The following is a 21,118-nucleotide window of genomic DNA, read 5'->3' as shown; positions in this document are numbered from 1 at the left end:
CGCTCTTCCCATTAGCGGTGTCTAGAGCCTGATCCTTCTCCCACTGCAGACCATCACTGCTTCTCCTGCTCTCTGCTGCTGTAGTGAATAACTTCTTTCCTTCATTCTTGTTGCTTCTGGGAATGTAGTTAGTCAGTGATCCTGTACCAAGAATGGCTGGGCTATCTTTTCTCTTTTCTTTGAAGAACAGGTTACAGGTTGATAAATACTCCAGAACTTCAGTTTTCTCCATCTTAATAAGATTGAGAATTGGCTTGAGACTTCTTTAGCCCACTGCTTACCAAACCTTGGCTGAGTGTTCAGCAGAAGCACGTGTTACATTTAATCACTCTAAATCACAGAAAAATGTTTCTGGAGAGACCATATTATCCATCCTGTTTGTCAGCTGGTCTCTGGTTCTTAAAAAAGAGAGAACTGAGGTTTTGAAATAAAATGAATGGATCACTTAACTGCCATGTTGTAAGGTTAGTTTGTTAGGTTAAAGAGGAGGATTTAGTTTAAATATTATCGGGGACATTTTTCAAATTTGCTGTAAGTTTGTCTTGTAAGCATTTAAAAAAATATTTACATTTTCGTGACTGCAGGGAAGCTGTGAATATTATTATTCACCCTTTCACTCCTACCTAACAAAGCCAGAGCACACGGAGCGTGCTGACACTCTGCAGGGTTGTTATGATTAGCATTCTGGTGTGTATAGCAAGTGTAATAAGAGCATAAACATTTTATAAGTATGGCTCCTTTTCATTTTTAATTTTTTTACTTCACGTGAAGTGACGAATCCCAATTGGAGTTTCTGCTTTAATAACAAAGGGCAACATGAAAAGGTTTGTTTCGGGTTGAACGTGGTATTGGTGACCTGCAGGTCTCTCCAGGGTTTGTTGAACTATCTCATCCCAAACCTGCAGTTGCATTGGTTTCAGTCCTTCAGGCAGATGCTCGAACCCGTGAATAATGAAAGACCAGATCATCATTTGCTTGGAGTGAGACTGGTGAAAATGAGAGCAGGGTGTGCTCAGGAGAGAGCTCCGTGCTAAGAGCGGGACTCCTGATTTCTCTTCTTTCAGCTGGGTGGAAATGCCTCTTGCCTCGGTTTACAACACGTCTGGTCTTTGTGGAAACTTTCCGCAAAATCGATCGAGCCAATTTTGATTTACGCAAGCATAAAAAAGAGAGATGTGGCCCTTTCAAAATGAAATGATTCTTTTAAATTAGCCATGTTTGTTTATGATAGTTTTAAAGCCCCCCACTCTGGCAGAGGAGACAGAACATCTGCAGCTTGGATTCTTGAGGAGCAAGGGGAACTAATTGCCTCCAGTTTGGTTAAAATACAGTGTTGATTATGCTTTTAGACAATAAAAGCCATGGCAGGGCAGCTTGGGCTCCACACATGGGTTGTTACTTTGTTGGGAGAGAATTGAATTGACACAGACATGGGATATTTTATCCTGATCTGTATTTACTTACACTAAGTACACTTCTGAACGAGTATATTAGCTAGCAGAGCCAGAGCTGGGTTGGCAATTGTGTGCCAAATCTCATGAAGGCAAGCCCATGATGAGACCCAGCTGGCTATAAATGTTTATCCATCTCTGAGCTCCATATATGCCAAGTTCTCACTGCATGACATTCCTTGGGAGATTTAGATATCACTCAAGGAATCCTACCCTGTTTCCCTGCTGATGGTCTACGTGTCATTCAAAACCACATCCTGGTCGGTGCTGATGGGCCTGGCTGAGCCCTGTGGGCAAAGGAAAGGTATTAGGGGTGATTCCTTTCACAAAGATTTGCATTTTAAAGAGGTTTAGTTGAGGTTCAGGTCTGTAAACTCTTCCGTGTGGAGACACAATGCTGGGGTGTTGAACTCTCATGCCTTAAGTGGGCTTAAGTGCTACCCATTAGCGCAGCTCATTAGGCTTTTTGGGAGCACCTGCAAATTTCACATCTCAACACGGAGTCCCTCCGTAGCTCATATTTTGTGTTACAAGTTGAGTTTAGAATTTTTCCACTATTTTCCGTTCTACTTTTCTTTACATTTGGGGAAAAGTACTGTCCTCCAATCTGACATTATCAAAATCTTTGTCGTAGTTATTTACCAGCAACCAAATCACAGAAAGCCAGCTACAAAAACATAAGCAGGCAGAATTGTAGCAAATGTGTTTTAGCAATCTTAAAAACAGTGGTAGTGATATACTCAGTAAAAGGGCATTTGATATAAAATTCAATACTTGTAGTGCATGGAGAGCCTAGTCTACCACAGCAACATAGTTTTGGGGATGAGATACCAGAGATGGACAGGACATAGTTGCTGCTTCTTAACCTGTGAAGATAAAGTGAAGTAATCAGTTAAGGGGAAAAAAAAAAAAAAAAAAGACTTGACAAAGCCCCCATTTGTTTGCATCTCCTAAAGGGTGTCCTGTCAGTCTTCCATGGTGAGTGATAGACAACTGTGTATTCTGGTATTTGAAGTTGATGGGGAAAAAATGAATTCCCAATTAAAAATGTAATTTAGTTTCACGTTTGAGTTTTAAAATGCATCATTCTTCTTCCCTTGTCATGAGTCATGAATTTTCTTTCTCGCATGATGGAGGGAGAATAAATGAATATCTATTAAGATCTTTCTCTACATTTTTCCCCTTAAAATAGTATCATTTTACCTCATTGATAGATATTGTTCACTTTAATATAATTCTGGTACTTTGCAAGATTAAGCCCCAGTCAGCAGGTTCTTGGGCTTTTCATAATGTTCCATCACAATGTGCCTGGGGGAGATGATATCAGAAGTGAGAGCGTGGTTTGCTGGTGTTTACTAAAGCTTCTGACTGATGCAGAATCAGATCTACATGAAAAATAGAGGGGCCTGGCAGTATGTCCATTCTGCCAATGCTGAAGCTATTTTTTCCTTTTAGTTGGAAAGAAATATCTCTCCTTGAGACTAATCCAATCTGTAATTGAAAGTTGTAGTTGAATATAAAAATATGATGTTGGTTGTGCTTTGAGTCCTTGAAAAAAAGAGATGCTGCCTCAAACCCATAGTAATTAGAGGTCATAATGTATTATTGTGTATCCACTTTGATTTAAAACCTCAAATCCGAGTGTGGATGGTTTTTCTATCAGGTACATCCCTAGTCTGTCTGTAGGACTCTTCCGGAATTTAATATAATCTCTTTTGCAAAAAAAATTAGAATCATTTTAGAGAAGTCATCAGTGATGGAGCTACTGATCCAGGCAATGTTTCAGTTTCCATTAGCGTTGTTGTTATTACTGTAGAACTTTTACAGCTGACAATGGTCATGAACATGGTTTTTATTACTAAATATATAAATATGCAGCCTGAAAGGATTTGTGTGGAAAGTTAAAATTTAATTTCACTGTTGGTAGATTGCCATCGTTCAGTTGCCTGCCGTGATTCCTGATTGGGTTTGAATGCTCTGTGCCTGACTCCGAGCTTAGAAACTGTATGAGAGATTTTTTTAACCTCCCATCAAAAATAATTTCAGGGAAGCTACTGTTGCTATTCAGGGCAGAATGTGCCTTTTACTGCTTTCTGGCTCATTTTTTTTGCAGTCAGCTGACTCTGCGGCACTTGAGCCAGCAGACGACCCCACTGCCAGTTCCAGGCAGCTGTCCATCTGAGGAAGCAGAGCTGGAAGTGATGCAAATGCAATCCAGATGTTTGCTGGAAGGAGCAGGAAGAAATAACCCCATCACCTAAGTCGTAGCATCAGGAAGGCTTCTTACAGCCATATGTTGCTGCAGTGTGTAACATCCTCAGGTCCTTGTGTCTCTTCCGAGTGGGATGGGTTTGCCTGGTGCAACTCTTGGGTTTGGTGGCCTTCCCTAATTCTCTTGGTGGAGCTCTGAAAGCTGCTGTGGAGGATTCAGCAGTTCTTGGGTGCTGATCTTTTTTAAAAATAAACAGAAATGTTAAAAAAGAATCTCTTGGCAGGTGTTGCAGCTGAGGGAGGTGACCAAGTCATAGCTCAGTACCATGTGACAATTATGGTGATCACAGGCTCAGCTTCTACCCTGGGACTGGTTTTTGGCAACTCTCAGTGTTGCCTGGCTGCTGAAATGGGTAAGATGCCAGGAGATGAGCAAAACTGTAAATCAGCAGCTGGGGAGAATAATGGTTTCCTGCGCGAGGTTTAGGTGCATTTGTGGTGGGCATCTCCATGGCCATCCTCTCCTCTTGCAATGACCACAGGCTTTTTGTTGGAAAGATCTACAAAATTCAGGCTGATGCTTTTGTCTGAGTGTGTAAGTGGCTTCAGAAGCTTTAGTAACTTACTGCTGACCTGGAAAAAATTAAGAGGAGGAGGCGGCTTCCTCCGGCGGCCTTGTAATGATGAGTAGTCTGGGGACATTTTTAGTACCTACAGATTCCAGAAATAATAAGCAACTTATGATGCTTACTCCTGAAATCTGATTTTAATTATGGCTTTGGAACAGTGTTCATGCACTGGACTTGTATCTCAGCCGGGGATGGCAAAATGAAAATGCAGAGATGAGAATCACACTTGTGTTCTCTGTCTGCCAAGTACCTACTGAGGTCTGGCTATTTTCAGCCCATTTGTGTGAGGATAGTTCAGGCTGTTCTCTTCTTAGTACCACAGATTGTTTTGACACTCTATGCAGATGGAATTTGCACCCAAAGTAGCAATACTGAGACTAATCTGAGCTTTATTGTCTCAACACTGTTTACCTGCCATGGTGGAAGATGCTGAAGTCAGGGATAGTTCAGGATCATTTCTGTGGGCAGCAGCAGCAAACAAGCAAGGGGAGGAAACGGTGGTGGTCTTGCTGAACCAAAGCTTTGATGAGCTGAAAACTCATCAAAAATTGAAACTAGTTTTTGTCTCATCGAAAAATAAGTAGAATTGCAGTTTAATTTAAGGATCTATTCTGTGCAGAACAGTTGCTGTTACTAAAATCCCCTGCAGAGAAAAGCAAGGATGTATATCTTGACTTTGTGTGTGGAAATGATTCTAAATAAGTTGTTTCTCTTCCCACCTGCCTTTTCCCATGCCTGGATGCAGAGGACACATTTTGGGTGCTGGGGCAGGGCAGCGAGGCTGTGTCCCTTGGCACAGTCATTCCCCACCAGGGTTTGTTCCTCACCACAGTTTATTCCTCACCATCCCTGTCCTGCTGATTTTGGATCATCACCCTGCTTTGGGCAGAACAAATCCCTGGCCTCGTGGCTCATGGGACAGTTGTCAATAATAATAAGATCTCATACAAAATAATCAAGCAGGAATTGAAGTGTTTCAATCCATTAAGATATTCTGTGCATGCTGCAGCAAAACAAAAGGGCATTGTTGGTTTAGGTATTTTTTTTTTAGCTTGCCCTTTTAAAAGAGGGTGATGTTTCTATAAAAAAGGTTTTTGACAGATAGGGAGAAGACAGAATTTGTTTTATTACATTTTGTATTAGGCTTTGAATCTAATTTTCAAATATAAGCACTTACATTTCACCTGAAAAATATGCAGGCAGCCTTAAATGGACACTTACATTCAGGCTTATGCTTTTATGTAAATACGTTTCGTGTGCCCAATTTCCCATTAACACAAGGTCACAAATTAAGTTTCTTGTGTATTTACATAACATCTGAACGTGAATTGCTCACAACTGCTGATGGCATGAATGCACCTATTCAGGATTCATGTGGGCTTTGTGTCTGGGTTTGTGTTTGAGTGTCAATATGTTCACAGAGAGAGGTCAGAGCATTAGATGCTGATACAGGAATTCTCCATATTTCAAAATATCAATGGGTTTTATTGTTGTTGTTGTTTTGTGGTTTGTTTTTTTTTTTTTCCCCAAACAAAATTATCTTTAAACTTTTTCCCTCTTTTTAATACTGTTTTTTAAATTGTAGTTCAGAATGTACTTTGACAGTCACCTTCACAAGATGTTTTGCCCAAGACAGTGTAGAGCAGTGTGTGTAGTAGTGACGCTATTGATCTTTATAGACATTACACTTGCTAATGCTGCTGTGAAAAAGGTAAAATAGTACATTAATTTTATAGATGGGCAAATGCTTTAATTTGTTTTCCCCTCTCATTTTTTCCAAGTAACGCTGTGAGTCAGTAACTACTATTATCCATGACTCTGGAGCCTATTAAAGAAGTATATTTCATGCAGATGTGTGTAAGATCATTACAGACGTCTAACCAGCTCATCTGTAAGTGGCAGCTGGATTTGGAGATTATGCCATTGCACAGGAATTCAACCAGTCTGCTGCGTTGTCCAGAACCTCCATCAGTGATAGGATGAGTGGGGGTCCTCAGGGATGCCTGAGTTACCACCCACCCGGGATCCCTCCTGCTGCTCCCTGTTCCCCACCAGCAGCTCTGGACTGTCCTTGAGCAATCCTCCCCAGCCCAACTGACAGCAGCTCTCCAGAGACCTCTGTGTCAGCAAAACCTTTGAGTTCAGTGAGGAAGAACCTGGGTCACTTCTCCTCCTCCTCTTGGATGCTCTCAGTGGAGTGTGACTGAGGAGGGTCTGTCTCGGGTGAGCTCTGTGGGAGATAAGTCAAGAGATTTCTTTGGATCAGGAAATGTTTGATTATGCACTATTCAGGCTGTAGTTCTCCCAAAAGCTTTTTGCTGAATGTGAATGTCTTTTAGCTGGGTTATTTGGCAGGCTTGGGCATATGTGTTCTTTTTAAAGGAGAGAAGAGGAACAAGGCAGAACTACCAGGTTTTGATTTTTCCTTTAGGAGGTGTCCTGCATGGTGACATACTGGTTATTTTAGAGTTGAAAGTTGAAGAGAACTCATTTGGCACTTGCAGTATTTTTCCAAAGTCTGATTTTAATCAGCCAAATAACTGCAACCAACGCCTCCTAAGAATCCATCATAAAACCTAGTTTCTTACTCAATATGTTTGCTTTCTGAGCTGGCTCCTTGTCCAATTTTCCAATGGAAGATTGCTTTTTCTTCCCATGGGAGCAATTCCCTTAGCATAAGTGAACGCCCAAGAGAAATGGGGCTGGTGTACCAGCATCTGCCAGCAGCCTGCACTTACTGCATGGCAGGGTTGGAGAATGAAGGAAACCGGCAGAGACCCTGCAGCCACTGTTGACCACCATGTGAAAATTCTCTGGCACTGGGCTGCCCAAGATGCTCCTGTGGTGCACGCTGGGCTGTACAGCTTGAGGCTGTAGTGGGAGGAGCTGCATGGACATTAGGTGAGGCGGCAAGTCTGAGGACAGGTCAGCATCAGAGCCTTTCTCCAGCTCCAGAATGAGATCTGGATCTCCTGTGGTCCCTAGGTGAGATACAGGCAGCCTGGCAACCACTCAGCCTCACACCACACGCCTGAGTTTTGACAAACCTTGCATGGAGATCCATAATGGTCCCTAGAAGACCATAAACTAGTAAAAACTAGAATACCCCTTAAACTGTTATGTTTTCTACCTAGGATCAGTCTTTTCTTCTTAAAATCCTGGGAGCCACTGATGCAGAAAGAACTGCACCAGCAGCTGAAATCTGAGTTCTCTTCAGATACTCTCTCTCTTTCTTCCCAATGAAGAATTGCTAATACTGCTAGACCTTATAAACATATTTACATGAGAATGAGCTGAGTTCTTCTCTACCTCTGTCCCACCAAGAAAGGAGGATGCTAATTTCTCATTGCAGTGTCTTTGTGGTACCAAATAGTGGCTTGAGGGGCAGAAACAACAAAGCTGAATCATTAGGTCACAGTTTGAGTTTCTGATCTCAGTTGTCGTTTTAGATGTAAGTCAGACAGTTAATTTTCTAGAGGAATTTCACAGTTCCTTAACTGTTGAGGAAACACTGGAGATAAGTAGAAGATGCAGTACTTAAAGGATGTCTAAGAAGTTTCTTCCTTTTTGCCTCTGTAAAAGGAAGCTCCTGGAGGCAGTTTGGTTAGTGTCTATAACAGTCTTAATGATCTCAGAGGAGGACATCAAGTCGTTGTGGGCCGTTCTTCATAAGTAGTTCAACTATTTTACTTTGTTTTGAAACAAAAAGTGTGGTTTCATCCATGTGGAACAGAACAGCCTCCCTTCCCCTAAGAGCTGTGAAGAGCTGGTGCCTGCCAACCTGTGACCAGCTCAGGGTGTGTGGCATTCATCCGAGTTGGAGGCGTGTAGATGAGTCTTCACTCCTGATGAGTGAGAAGAGTGCTCACTGCACTGGGTCAAACTGGGTCCTCGCCCGTGCCGGTGAGCCCCGTGGGAGCAACCCTGGCCAGCCAGGCCCCCCAGGTCACACTGCTCTTTTGTCACCTCGAGAGTGTGTGTTGTGTAAAGCTGGTGTTCACCATCTGACTGTATTTTATTCGGGAATCAGTCGAGATATTTTTAACCAACCCCGCCAGGCTTTTGCTCGAGGGATGGTGCCTCGGAAGTTCAGCGTTTGTGGTCGGCGTTGAGATGGTTGACAGTACGGGTTGTGTCTTCCTGCCCTTCTGCAGCCAGACCAGAGGACACAGCACCTCCTCTCATGGCACAGCTCCTGAAAATGGGCTCAGATCTGATCCAGCTCATTGTCAGTGGCTGGCACTGGAGTCCCCTGCCTCTCTTCCTCACGTAGTCACACCAAGACTAGTAGTGCCAGAAAAAAAGATGCTCTGTGCACGCCCCGTGACCTAAGATCTGTTAAAGGTTTTGAAAAGCTGGATAAAATTACTTACGTCATTTAAATTGAAGGCTGGTCTTTTATTGTGAGATTTGCTCATCTTGGTTCTTACAGTTATTTAGGCTCTCTATACTACATTAGTCCAACCAAGGCCTTAAAAATCAACATTTGAATGATAGGATATTTTTGCTGATGAAACTCCTATAAAATTCATCCCCACCAGCAGACTTTTCATATGAGGGCTGGAGCAGCACTTGCAACACGGGTTGTAGGGGTAAGGATTTGGCCAGAGGGCAAAGAGATCACAGAATACAAAGGCTGCACAGTTTTCAGTTAGACAAAACGTGTCAAACTGAACTTCATGCAGAAACATTTGTTGCAAGCACGCAGTTTCTGCTCTTACATGAATGACTATAAGCGTGTAGCCACATGGGTTTTTAAATGCAACACAGTTAATGACATTTTCCTCCCTTCCAGAGGTCTTCCACACCATATTACTTCTTATTGGCATTTAGTTCTCTTCCCCTTATAGCAAACATCTTTGAACAGGACACATGAAGAATCTCCACTAGCGGCAAACGTGGATCTGGTGGAAGAGATCACAAATAAAGCTTCCTTAGGGCTGTATCATGGTGCTGCCTGTGATGAGGGGGTTTGGTAGCCAAACAAAAAAAAAAATCCATATTCATCATATTTGGAAGTTTATTGTGGAACTTATTAGCAGAAGTTTACATAACTTCAGCCATTTTCTTACAGGTTTGAACAGGAATTTCCAACGTTGCCCAAGCTCTGAGCTGATGTGCAGTAGCAACTGACAGAAACCATTTGCATCTTTGTTGTTGGCTGCTTTCAGGCAAACCTAAAGTATCTTCAGTTAATTCCAATTGTAGTTAAAAGATAAGTTTGAGTTTTGATTCTTCTGTGAGAATTGCTTTGGCATGTTCCCCCTGCTCAGCACAGTGCAAATGTAGAAATTCCAGCCTTTTTTTCAGTAAAGCCCTAAAATACTTTCTTCATGTTGATGTAATTTCAAAATGATTAACTGTGCTCTTTTTCTCATAAACGCTTCCGAACTTTGTGCCTAACCTTGTTGCATTTCAGTCAAAGGATCCCTTGGATAATTGCCATCAGTTGAGAACCTGACAAGCTACAGCCATTCTCATTTACTCTAAAGCCTGAACACTTTTTCCAGAGGTCAAATTTTGCTAAGATTAAAATGAGAGAGGAAGATCTGCTGGAAGCACAGATCACAGATTCTCTGTCAGGGCTGTTTACCTGCAGAGGTTCAATTTATTGGGTGAACGTAGTGATATCGAGAGGAAGACTCGCTTATTGCTGCACATCTGTAGCAAGACTGAACTTTTTAGAGAGGTATTTCTGAGGGTGGGGGTTCGAATGGGAAAATTTGGGCTGGGAAAGTAAAGAAATAACAAAAATCTAACCTTAATCCTTGGGAGGAGGCCAGGGAGGGGGCCAGCAGCCGTTCTTTCAGCATGTCCCTGGCTCTCTCCCGCAGCCCCCTGCTCGCCGTCGGCTTCGCCGCCGCCTGCGGAGTCCCGGGGATCGCGCTTCTGACGCTGGCCGTGAACCCCCTCACCGGGGCCCTGGGAGCCTTCAACGTCTTCCTGTACACCTGCTGCTACACACCCATGAAGAGAATGAGCATCGCCAACACGTGGGTGGGAGCCGTCGTCGGCGCCATCCCCCCCGTCATGGGCTGGACGGCGGCCACGGGCAGTTTCGACGCTGGTGAGTACCATGCGGGCGGCTCTCGGCCTTGCCTTTGGGACGAGGGAAAACACCTACTCAGAAAGGCAGAAAACCTCCTTCTTTGTGCTTCTCGAGCCGATACTGCTTTGAATACAGGGATGTTCTGTTGTGTGCCACCTCAAAGCCTGTTGCAGTGTGGTGCTGTAAGGACTAGGTGAGTAGGCATGGGTGCACTAAGAAGAGTGGTACCAGCAAGTTGAGGGAGATTCTCCTCCCTCTCTGCTCAGCCTTAGTGAAGCAACCGCCAACAGGTTGTGAGGAGACTCAAGTAGAACAAACAATAGATGACCCATGCATGAAAATCCACCATGCTTTTGAACACTTGGATGCAAACAAGCTTTCCTCTCCAGAGAAAGCATGCTGTGCTTGCTCACCACACCAGGGTGTAACAGAGCTGAAATCAAAGCTTATCAAATAAAGGACAGGGGGCAAAAGGAAGGGGCCAGACTCTTGTCAGTGGTGCCCAGCAACAGGACAAGGAACAATGGCCACAAACTGGAACCCAGGAGGGTCCACCTGAACAGGAGGAGAAACTTCTTTGGTGTGAGGGTGGCAGAGCTGGGAGCAGGCTGCCCAGAGAGGCTGTGGAGTCTCCTTCTCTGGAGAGATTCCAAACCTGCCTGGGCACCATTCTGGGCACCCTGCTGTGGGTGACCTGCTGGAGCAGGGTGTTGTACGAGATGATCTCCAGAGGTCCTTTCCAACCCCTGCTGTGCTGGGATTTCGTAATTTTATATCATTCTCCTAAAAGAGACATTTCAGGGGCAAACACAAGCTGATGAAAGACTGTGTCTTACTGAACATGATTTTAGACCATCTTAAAAAAATCTAGAAGGAAAAGAATGTCTTCGGGGTCCACATGGAAGAGGATGTTATGTAATGTCAGGATAAAAACCATACCCAGTAAGATTCAACGTACAAGCCAGGAGCTTTCAGCTGGAAAATTCCCAGATGTGTTTATTACTGTCTTTCTACAAGCCAAAAAATATCCTGGGAAGATTAATTTATTTGTTTATTTCTTAATTGCCCACTTCTAAATTCTGACTTTTAAATATTCCTTCCCCCCTTCCTTGAAAAGCAAATGAAGATTTCTATTTTAGTAACCGTGAACCATTTTTACATCCCTCATAAAACACTGATCTCTTCAGCAGCTAAACTCTGACACAATTAGGGCTTGTTTCTCCTGCCAACTAGAAACTCTAAGAATCAAAGTGGCTCCACGTAGTTATATTCTGAAAAAAATGATAAAGTTCAATTAACAGGTCTGTTAAGAATTGGTTTAGAGAACACTCATCCCACAATGTGGTGAATTTAAGGCTTGAATAATGCTTTCAACAAGGCTTTTAACCAGAAATTATCCAAATCCGGGCAGAATCTGCTCTTTATTTATCCTACACACTTCCTATAAAAGTCAGTCTGGCTTGGCTGTGGGTTCACACGTTTTGATACAGATCTAATCCAGAGCTTGGATGAAGGCTTGTGTGGGTTTTTTTTAAATGTGTGTACTACTTCTATACAAATATTTACTTCTCTGAAAGGCTTTTTATACTTAGACCTAGAAATGCTGTGTATGTATACATATAGTGTCTCATGTTCAGCAGTGTCTAACAGACATCATTAGAAGCTCTGCAGTTCTGAAGAGTATGAATATAAAACACAAAATATGTATTTGTAAGGACTGTATCATTCTGGGTGCAGTTGCCTAGATCTTGGATCTTGTGTTGTTTAGGGACTTCTGTGTTGGTTTGGGCATCTTTTTGAGAGGTGATGCTAAAAGATGATTCTTATCTGCACTTGCTTCAACTGCAAAGTGCATCCTGGAGGAGCTGGAGTGAAGAGCTTCATCTCAGCAAAGCCTTTGCTGCAGAGGCTCTCACAGTTCAGATTTTCCTCTCTGGTTTTAAAATGGTGTCTAAAGTGCTGCAGCTAAAGCCCAGCACATTAAAGTAATCTGGCACTGATTTTCATTCTTGTTAACTCACAAAATTACAGAATGGTGGGGTTGGAATAGACCTCTGGAGATCATCTCGTACAACACCCTGCTCCAGCAGGTCACCCACAGCAGAGTGCCCAGGATGGTTCCCAGGCAGGTTTGGAATCTCTCCAGAGAAGGAGACTCCACAGCCTCTCTGGGCAGCCTGCTCCCAGCTCTGCCACCCTCACACCAAAGAAGTTTCTCCTCCTGTTCAGGTGGAACCTCCTGGGTTCCAGTTGGTGCCCGTTGCCCCTTGTCCTGTCGCTGGGCACCACTGACAAGAGTCTGGCCTCAGCCTCTTGCCCCCCAGGGGCCCTTTAGCTCTTGCTCAGCATTGATCAGATCCCCTCTGAAGAGTCTCTTCTCCAGGCTGCCCAGCCCCAGGGCTCTCAGCCTTTCCTTGGCACAGAGATGCTCCAGGCCACTCAGCAGCTTTGCAGCCTCTGCTGGCCTCTCTCCAGTAGTTCCTTGTCTCTCTTGAACTGGGGAGCCCAGTTAGAACTTGCTCTTGGAAGCCTATTTCGCAGAGAGCTAAAGCTGTCCCTGTACTGCAGGCACCACCACTGGTGTCCCAAGCAAGCTCTTTTCTCTCATTTTCAGCTGAGATGTGGTTATGTGTCCCCCTGCCAGCTCTGCTCTGGAGAGGTTCATCTTGGGCAGTGATGCTAACAGTGGAAGGTGATAACTTTAAGGCATCCCAGCAGACTTTGCCAGACCACGATGATCTGTGCTGGTGCAGAACCTGATGTTGTGTTGCTTCTTCTGGGTAGCTAAAACATTTTACGTTCTCTGTCAGTGAGGCCAGGCAGCTGTTTCATAGAGAAGGAAATGTCAGAGAGTTCATGATGGTCTTTGTACTGAATTATCATGGAATCATTAAGGTTGGAAAAGACCTCTGGGTTCATCAAGTCCATCTGCCAACCCAACACTACCATGACCACTAAACTATGTCCTGAAGTGTCATGTCCACACATTTTTTGAACCCCTCCAGGGATGGTGACTCCACCACCTCCCTGGACAGCCTGGGCCCATGACTCACCACTCTGTCAGGAAAGAAATTCTTCTTTACACCCCGTTCAAACCTTCCCTTGTGTCACTTGTGGCCATCTCATCTTGTCTTATCACTAGCAACATGGAAGAAGAGACCAACACCCACCTCGCTCCAGCCTCCTTTAAGAGAGTTGTCGAGCTCAGTAGGTCTCAACCTCCTGTTCTCCAGACTAAACAACCCCAGGTCCTTCAGCTGCTCCTCTCCCACCTGGGGAGAGTTCTGAAAATGGTGACCTGCAGGTAATATTTTCATGCATTTCAGTATTAAAAAAACCTTTAAAACCCCACAAACGTGTTTTAAAAGAAAAGAGAGAAATGGAGGAGGAGTCCATTGCAGGCTGTGATTTTCAGTGTTACAGTTGTGCCGTTGCCCAGGAGAAGCAAGTCCAGGTCCTGGCAGCTTCGGAGCACAGGCGCGTATCCTGCACGGCGAGCAGCCCCGCGGCCCTGCTCCAGCCAGCCGACCACAGTTGGTGAACTCATTAATAATGGGTAATTAGCTTGGCGACTTCACCTAGTTTTAGGCAGAGGTGTGAAAATGCATTTGCACCTCGTTTAAAAAAAGAAAAAAAAATCATTCCAGTCCCTAACAAAGAGGAATTTGAGGGAAGGGAGTTGGAAAACTAATGAGAGAAGGTTCTCACCGCTTAACTGGCGAGGTTTTGAGTCTACATTTTCCTGTAGATTTTCTCTCCTTGTAATCTTCTCACAGCAGCCACATTGTTGTACATGTTGCCGGTTGTAGGGAAAACAATATTTAAGTGTAGAACTTTCATTACTACCTGAGGGGGGTAACCCAGTGGAGCACTGTGTGGTTGCTGCGAGATGCTCTTGGTGGTTTGACAGAGTAGGAGATGATTCCTAGTTTCCTATTCCTGAGATAATAACAGAGTGTCTCAGATTGGAGCAGATGAGTTTAAATTGTCCTCATTTTGTTTGTAACCTTCTTATTTCAAAGATTAATACTTTGACAGTTTCTTGCACAAGAAACAAATATCACGTATTTGCAGATAAAACTCTAGGACCTTTTTATTTCCAGTGGTGCAAACACTTGCTGGTATTTCTGACACTACACATCTTTTGCAGACCTTACGGTGATTCCCAGTGCTGCTGGCTCCTCTTTCTGCTCCTGATGCATAACTTTAATTCTATGCTCTTAAGCCTGCTTGAACATCCTGCCCCCAACCCTACATTTTGTGCCAACATCATTTAGGGAGAACCTCACATTTCCAAAGTGAAAGATAAGGTTATCTTGGGGAAGATGTGGAATTCTTTGTTGTGGGGTTGGGGGGGGTTGTGGAGGGTGGTTTTTTTTTTTACTGACAGCTGTTTGAAAGTGATGAAAGATGGGGAATGTTAATGTTTCCTCACAGGGGGAGCCGAGTGCAGGTGAGATGGTCAAAGGTGCGTGATAAATGTAATTTATCACCTAGATATCACTACCACGTATCTGGTGTATTTATGCAGAACTTAACTGCTAGCCTGTGATTTGCAGTAACACGTTTGCTTCCTTGAAAGTAGGTTTCATTGCTCCTTTGTGGTACGATTTCTTTCCAAAGAGATTTGTTTTCCTAGTAAATCTAGATGCCCTCAAATTATTTCTCCTGATTTTACAAAGGAAGGATTAGTGGGAAAGTAACGAAATTCGCTTAAAGCCTGAAGTGATAGTGTAAAGACAGGAAAAAGAGACAAAGCTTGGCAGCCTGTCCCGTTCTGGATCTTCCACGTGCAGGAGAGCTCCTGGCTCTGCCTGGCTGCTGCTGCGCCCATGCACAGACACCGCTGGGAAGGAACCGAGCTCTTTATGTGAACATGTGCGTGCTCTGAACGACTCTTGTGGTGCTGCTCTATCTCCCCAGCTGCAGTTTCTCCTTTGCTGTCTGTTTAAGCTTGTTATTCCTAGCTAGCAGAAAAATTGAATCTGGGGTAAACGTTTCCACAGCCTGTGTATTGCTTCTCCCTCTGACCGTCCTGCACTGGAGGCTCGATCCTGGCTGGTGAGCGATGTCAGTGGCTTGGAGCAGTGCAGTTCAGTGCCATGGCCTTTGGAGAAACCACCCAGCTAGATGGAAGTGACAAGCAAGGGTCCTCAACTTAATGTGCTTATCAGTTAAGGGGATTTATTCTGAGTAGGTGGCAGTGGCACAGCAGATAACAGCCCTGACAGCACCACAGACATTACAGACCCGAGGTGGCCTGGAGCCATAGGTATTACTGCACCAAAGAGTGTTTATCTCAATAGACTATTTAGTTTATCTCAGATGCTCCACTTCTGGTCTGGCTTTCCTGAAAGACATCTTGTACTGATTTTCATTCAGTTTCAGAAATTTAAATAATTCCCGGGGCTGTGGAATTTATAGACTTGAGTATCAATTGTAATCATGTGGAGGCTGATTTTTAAATTGCCTTTACTTTGTAATTCAAATTGTGTTGTATTGTAGACATTAATTATGTCAGCCAACATCTATTTACAAATGGGGATTTAAAAACCGGGCAGTTCTTATCAGCTAGTGACATTTGGCAGATGGATGGTTTCAGTAACAACAAAAAAAAGAGAATAGGAGAGAGGAGGGTGCTGCTCCCAACCTGTTAATGGCTGGAGTCCCTTGTACCTTCCCTTGTGTAGCACTTGTCTGCCAGGATGAGGGAGAGCAAAGCAACAGCTTAATTGCATGCCAAATAAGCTTTGAGATCTTTGTGTCCCTTGCAGTTATGCTCTTGGAGCTTTCTGAGCCCCTTGCTGTGTGCCCGGGTGCTGGAGCTGGCCGGGCAGGGCAGCAGCAGGAGAGCCTCCGGCTGCCAGCTCCCTCTAGGAAACTCAGCTTTTTGGGGCTTCACTTCTCAGATGAAAGCCAGCACAATTTGTGGTCTGATCCAGAAGAAACAGAGAAATTTGTGTCACTGACATACGAGAATTGGAAGCTGGGGGCCTGGGGGTGTGCTTTGTGGGGGTGAAAACTGAAAACCGAGGCTGAGGGACAGTACTAGTAAGCAGCTGGTCTGAATTTAGGACAAAAGCTGGTGGGTTATTTTTTGTTTTCCCCTTTCCATCTCCACAAGAGATAAAAGAAACAGCAGTGCCAGCTCTGGGGCACCTGGGGGACCAACCCCACGAATTCACAGGCAACACGCCCTTCCCCAGTTCTCTGCCCCACGCGTGGCTGTTGGGGCACAGGGAGGAGATGGGGCTGTGTGACAGCCCCCTTGTCCGTCCTGGGTCACCCGCAGGAGAAGCACTGATGTCCCAGGTGGATGACAGCACCCACAGGAGAAGCACCAGTGTTCCAGGTGGGTGACACGACACCCTCAGGAGAAGCAGGACAGGAGGTTCTGCAGGACTCCCACCCTCGGGCGGAGGGGGCTGAAGAGGAGCCCCCGCGTGGCTCTGCAGATTTGGAGTGCTCTGCTGAGTCTGCTGCTTCGGCAAACGCTTCCTAAACAGATTTGCACATAATGAATGCTCTGTGCAAGGACCGTGTTTTCCTCTTCCCCAGCAGGCTCACTTTTCTTTATGGCATCTGTTGCTGGGCTTAGCTAAGACAAGCCCTGAACGGCGCTGTTGTTTCTCTCAGCCTTGCATGTCCCAGCAGAAGTGTTTCCCTGGGAGGCTCTCGGCTGCAGGAGCTGTGGTGTGTCACTTGGGAAGCCAGCCTGCCTCCCTGGGCACACAGCCTTTCTCTGCCTGCCGAGCGTACCTCAGGACATCTGGTTTCCTCCTCCTAAAGGCAGTGACCAGGGACAGTCCCTCGAGGTGAAAAACCCCACTGCCAACTTCATTTCCCATTCGTGGTGGACACCGAGGTCCATCCTTTTGTTCTGCAGACAAGCCCTTGGCCACACGGCCAACGTCCCCTCCCCTTTATGCGCTGCGGCAGCGAAGTCTATCGCGGCCCTCAGACACTCCTGTTCCACGAGCCTTTTGTGCCAGCCTTCAAAAGAAACGACTATTGAAACCCATGACCATGAAGCTTTTGAGCTTCCCAGTGTTTTCCTCCTTGCCCTTCATTTCCGTGACCTTGAAGGCGCACAATGAGGCTCTGCGTGCCCGCGCTGACAGCCGGGACCATTGTGTGCAGCCCAGAGACCTTGTGCAAAGCTTTAGATGCAACACTTCGCCTTTTTCCCTTCTCAAGGCTGCTTAGCTGCTCACCCAGCACGACCAGTACAACTAGTGGCATCTGCTTTTGTTTGCCAGTAGAAGCAGAAGCACCGGTTGTTGCCTTGCAGTGCTGCTCGTGTAGGAAATGCAGCAGTGGAGCAGAGAGGAATGGCATCAGTTTGCTTCAAGTTTGTGACCAGATGTTTCCCAAATGCCTTTGTGTTTGAGAAGGTGTCATTAATTGCAAATGAAGGTGTAAATTTTGTAGAGCTTAATCCTTTTTCTACTCCCAAAGACAACAGGAAAAATTAAATAGTAGGTAACATTTTTCCTCAGGAGTGGTTGTATCAGAACGTATGTAATCAGAGGCCAGTTGATTGACCCTAATAGTCATTTTCTGTCTCCAAAACAAACTGAAGGAAAGTCAGTGATTATGCACCTTCCAGCTCTCCTTCCTGAACAGAAAGTGCCACCACCAGCTTAAGAAACCAACCCTTACGTATCGGGACACTACAGCTGTGCTGTGGATGTGGCTCTCCAAACCACTCCCAATGTTTGTGGCAGCTCCCCGGAATGTTCCTTTGGGTGTTTAATATTACATTGGATCTGCAGTGGGTCACAAGGCTTTGGTGAGACTTTGAAGTCTTTCTTTACACCCATAATTGCTGCATAGTTAGAAATCTGTGGGGAAGACTACCAGGGTAAGCTGGTTGTGAACGAGCACAGAAGATAGAAAATAGGTGTTTGGAGAGGTATCCAGCACATTTCCTGCAGGTATAACATCCTGTGAAAGTCCTGCAGGACCACAGTGAGGAGGTTTGGGCTGGTTATGTTAAATTTCTTCTAGGATAGGTGAAAAATGCAGCCCAAGACAGCATGGTTGCTCACAAGCAGGTGGATACAGCTGGACCAAGTCAAGTCTCTGAGCTCTAATCTACCTTGTCTGGATTAAAGAGGAGTAATTTGTTCAACATCTTTCCAGGGAGGAGAGCCAGTTGTGTGCTATCAAGTAAAACGGTGTGTGGTTGTTTCCTGACTCGGATCCATTAAAAGGCTGAGCTTAGGCTACCAAAGCCTTCCCCTCCTGACAGCAGCCAACTCATACCAGTTTCCTAGAGACAAAAGGCCGGTGCTTTCCTCTAATAAGTCAGGGAGCTACCAAGGTCTGGAAATAATTTTAAAATTCCTTCGCATTATTCAAGGCAGAGGAATTACTAAAATTGTACTTTAAGCAAAACAGCATTCTTAGGTTGCCAAGGCAGTAAACACCAGCTTTGGGAAATGCAGTAAGATTTCAACATCTGTTTTGGAGCTGATATTTTAACCGTTCCATGTTTATTTTAATGCCTGGTTGGCCACAACCCAATCATACATATGCAGCACCAAAGCAAAGGCAGGAGTGAGTCTGTCCTTGAACTGATGCTACAGATCAACTCCCTCTTACTTATATTTTTGTTTCATTGGTTAAGTAAATAGGTATCTGTCATGTCTGGAGCTTGCAAGTGATACGAGAGGTTTGTAGAACACAGTGTCAAGGGAGAAGGACGCTCTTGTGTTGTCCAAAGCACAGTGAGAAGGATAAGAAGAAATAAGATGTTGTTCATCTCTGGGTGTGCTTTCAGGAACAGAAATTAGTTTTTAAACCAGTCTCTGTAGATAACCCTGGAAGGTTTGCCTCAGCTTGTGCAGACAGGCCCATGTTCCTCTGCCTGCCCGGGCTGGTTGGATTATGACTGGCCCTGCTTCAGGGGCTGGTGCTCCAACATACACAGTTTTCCAGCCTGTGTCCTCTTGTAGCTCAAATCCTTTTCTGCATTGGAAGAACTTGCCTTCAGAAGGTTTTTGGAGAATTTAATTTGGATCATCCCAAACTATTGTGCCTTATTTAAGGCAGAGAGTTGCAGGTGAAGTCATTGCTCCTGCTCCATGTGTCACCTGTACCATGGATGAAGCCCTTTGATGATGAAAGGTAGTGCCAGCATGAAAGCAGCATATTTCAAATCATTGCTTAAGAGAGCTGCATCCTCAGTGTGAGACAGTCAGGCAGGATCCAACGCTGCTTCTGCCCCTCAGTGGGTGAGAAGACAGGTTTTCAGTCCTCGGGCTGCTTTACATGAGTGAAACAGTGTGCTCAGAACAACACTGCCAGCATCATTTCTGTTGGCACTGCTAGCTCAGCAGCTGCCTGTGCCCACGCTGTCTTGAGCAGACGATGTAAGGGCTTGAGCAGACTCTGTGTCCTTTACAGGATGTGAGAAGTTTGAAGGACTCACACTAGGGCCTGGTGCCATTCATCCCTGGGTCACAGATCCTGGTGCAAGCCCAGGGTGGACAGGACTAGAAGGTGTTTCTCCCTGATTGCTCTGCTCTCCTCTCTGTGTGTTAACCACTGATCAGAGTTCACGCCTTGCAAGGGCTTGCACCCTAAAAACCATCTTCCAATATCCTGCTCTTAGATGCTCTTAGCAGAGAGGCCAAGGGTTCAGTGGGCTAAGAAGCTGACACTGCTTCCTCACCTGAGATTTGGACCATCAAGGTTGTCATAAATTGCTTTAAAAGGAATAAAATGTGACATCTTAATCAAAGGTTAGAGGTACCACATGGCCTGCTTGACACCGTGAAGATTGTAATTTCAGAGGGAATTGTTTCTTGCACTGGTAATTCTGAAAATTAGACTGTCAGCTACTGTGGTTTGCAAGCCCAGAGTCACTAGTTGCTTTTGGAAGTCTCATCTCACAGTTATTGCCAAGTCCTACCCAAATTTATTGAACCTTAAAACGTCTTGCCAAGCAGTTTCTGAATGACTGTGGAATTTAGTGTCTTGTTTGGTTTAGGAAAAATACAATTTATAAAGCTTCAGTATTTCACTAGTTAAAAATATATTTAAAGAAAGAAAGAACCATTTTCTATCTTTTTCAATGTCAGTTGACATTTTGGCTTTATCTTAGATATTAAAACAAAATAAAAAATCTCAGCTTGTTCTTGTTTATTAAAAAGAAGATATATTGCTATTGAAATACTTCTAAAAAAAAACATAAGAAAAGAAATAATAGCTTAACCTTAAAATTCATGATGAATGGTAAAACTTGTTACTTACCTTTAACTTCTTTTAAAAAATTAAAAAATATCTTCACCAAAAGGGTTGTTGAGCATTGGCCCAGGCTGCCCAGGGAAGTGGTGGAGTCCACAGCCCTGGAGGGACTTAAAAGACATCTAGATGTGGTGCTTGGGGACATGGTTTAGTGGTGGAGTTGGCAGTGCTGGGTTAACAGTTGGACCCAATGATCTTAAAGGTCTTTTCCAGCCCAAATGACTTTGTGATCTGCCAGGTTATCAGGATTTATAAGTGTGTGGTTCTCACACTTGGAGAGGCAAAGAATTTGAAGTGGTCCTAAATGGCTAAACTTGCAGCTATTAAAAATTTGGCCGAAAAAGGAAAAGAAAAAAAGAGTTTGGGTTATCCATAAGGAAGGTGCTTGTGGTCTTGCAATTCATAAACACTTGCGGAAGAGCTGAGAGGTCTAAGATGAATTTCTGTGGGTCTGCTGGCGCTCAGGAGGAGCCGAGGGGCCAGGGGCTGTGGTGGCTCTGGGTTCTGCTGCGGGTCTCCCACCA

At 44.6% G+C, this 21,118-nt stretch overlaps 1 protein-coding gene across 1 annotated transcript in view; it reads left to right on the top strand.

Annotated features, from left to right (window-relative positions):
• Positions 1–21,118, top strand: part of LOC103768478 (protoheme IX farnesyltransferase, mitochondrial) — a gene marked incomplete at its 5' end in the record, with an annotated part of 102,078 nt that overhangs the window by 77,522 nt on the left and 3,438 nt on the right. Inside the window, one exon of the mRNA XM_008935620.1 lies at positions 10,126–10,358. Coding sequence (XP_008933868.1) covers positions 10,126–10,358 — 233 coding nt within the window. The remainder of the gene's footprint in view (positions 1–10,125; positions 10,359–21,118) is intronic.

Source organism: Merops nubicus, unplaced genomic scaffold (genome assembly GCF_000691845.1).
Source record: "Merops nubicus isolate BGI_N331 unplaced genomic scaffold, ASM69184v1 scaffold3312, whole genome shotgun sequence".
NCBI lineage: Eukaryota > Metazoa > Chordata > Aves > Coraciiformes > Meropidae > Merops > Merops nubicus.
Note: the sequence above shows the minus strand (reverse complement) of the source record. Positions and strands in the feature narration are given on the sequence as shown.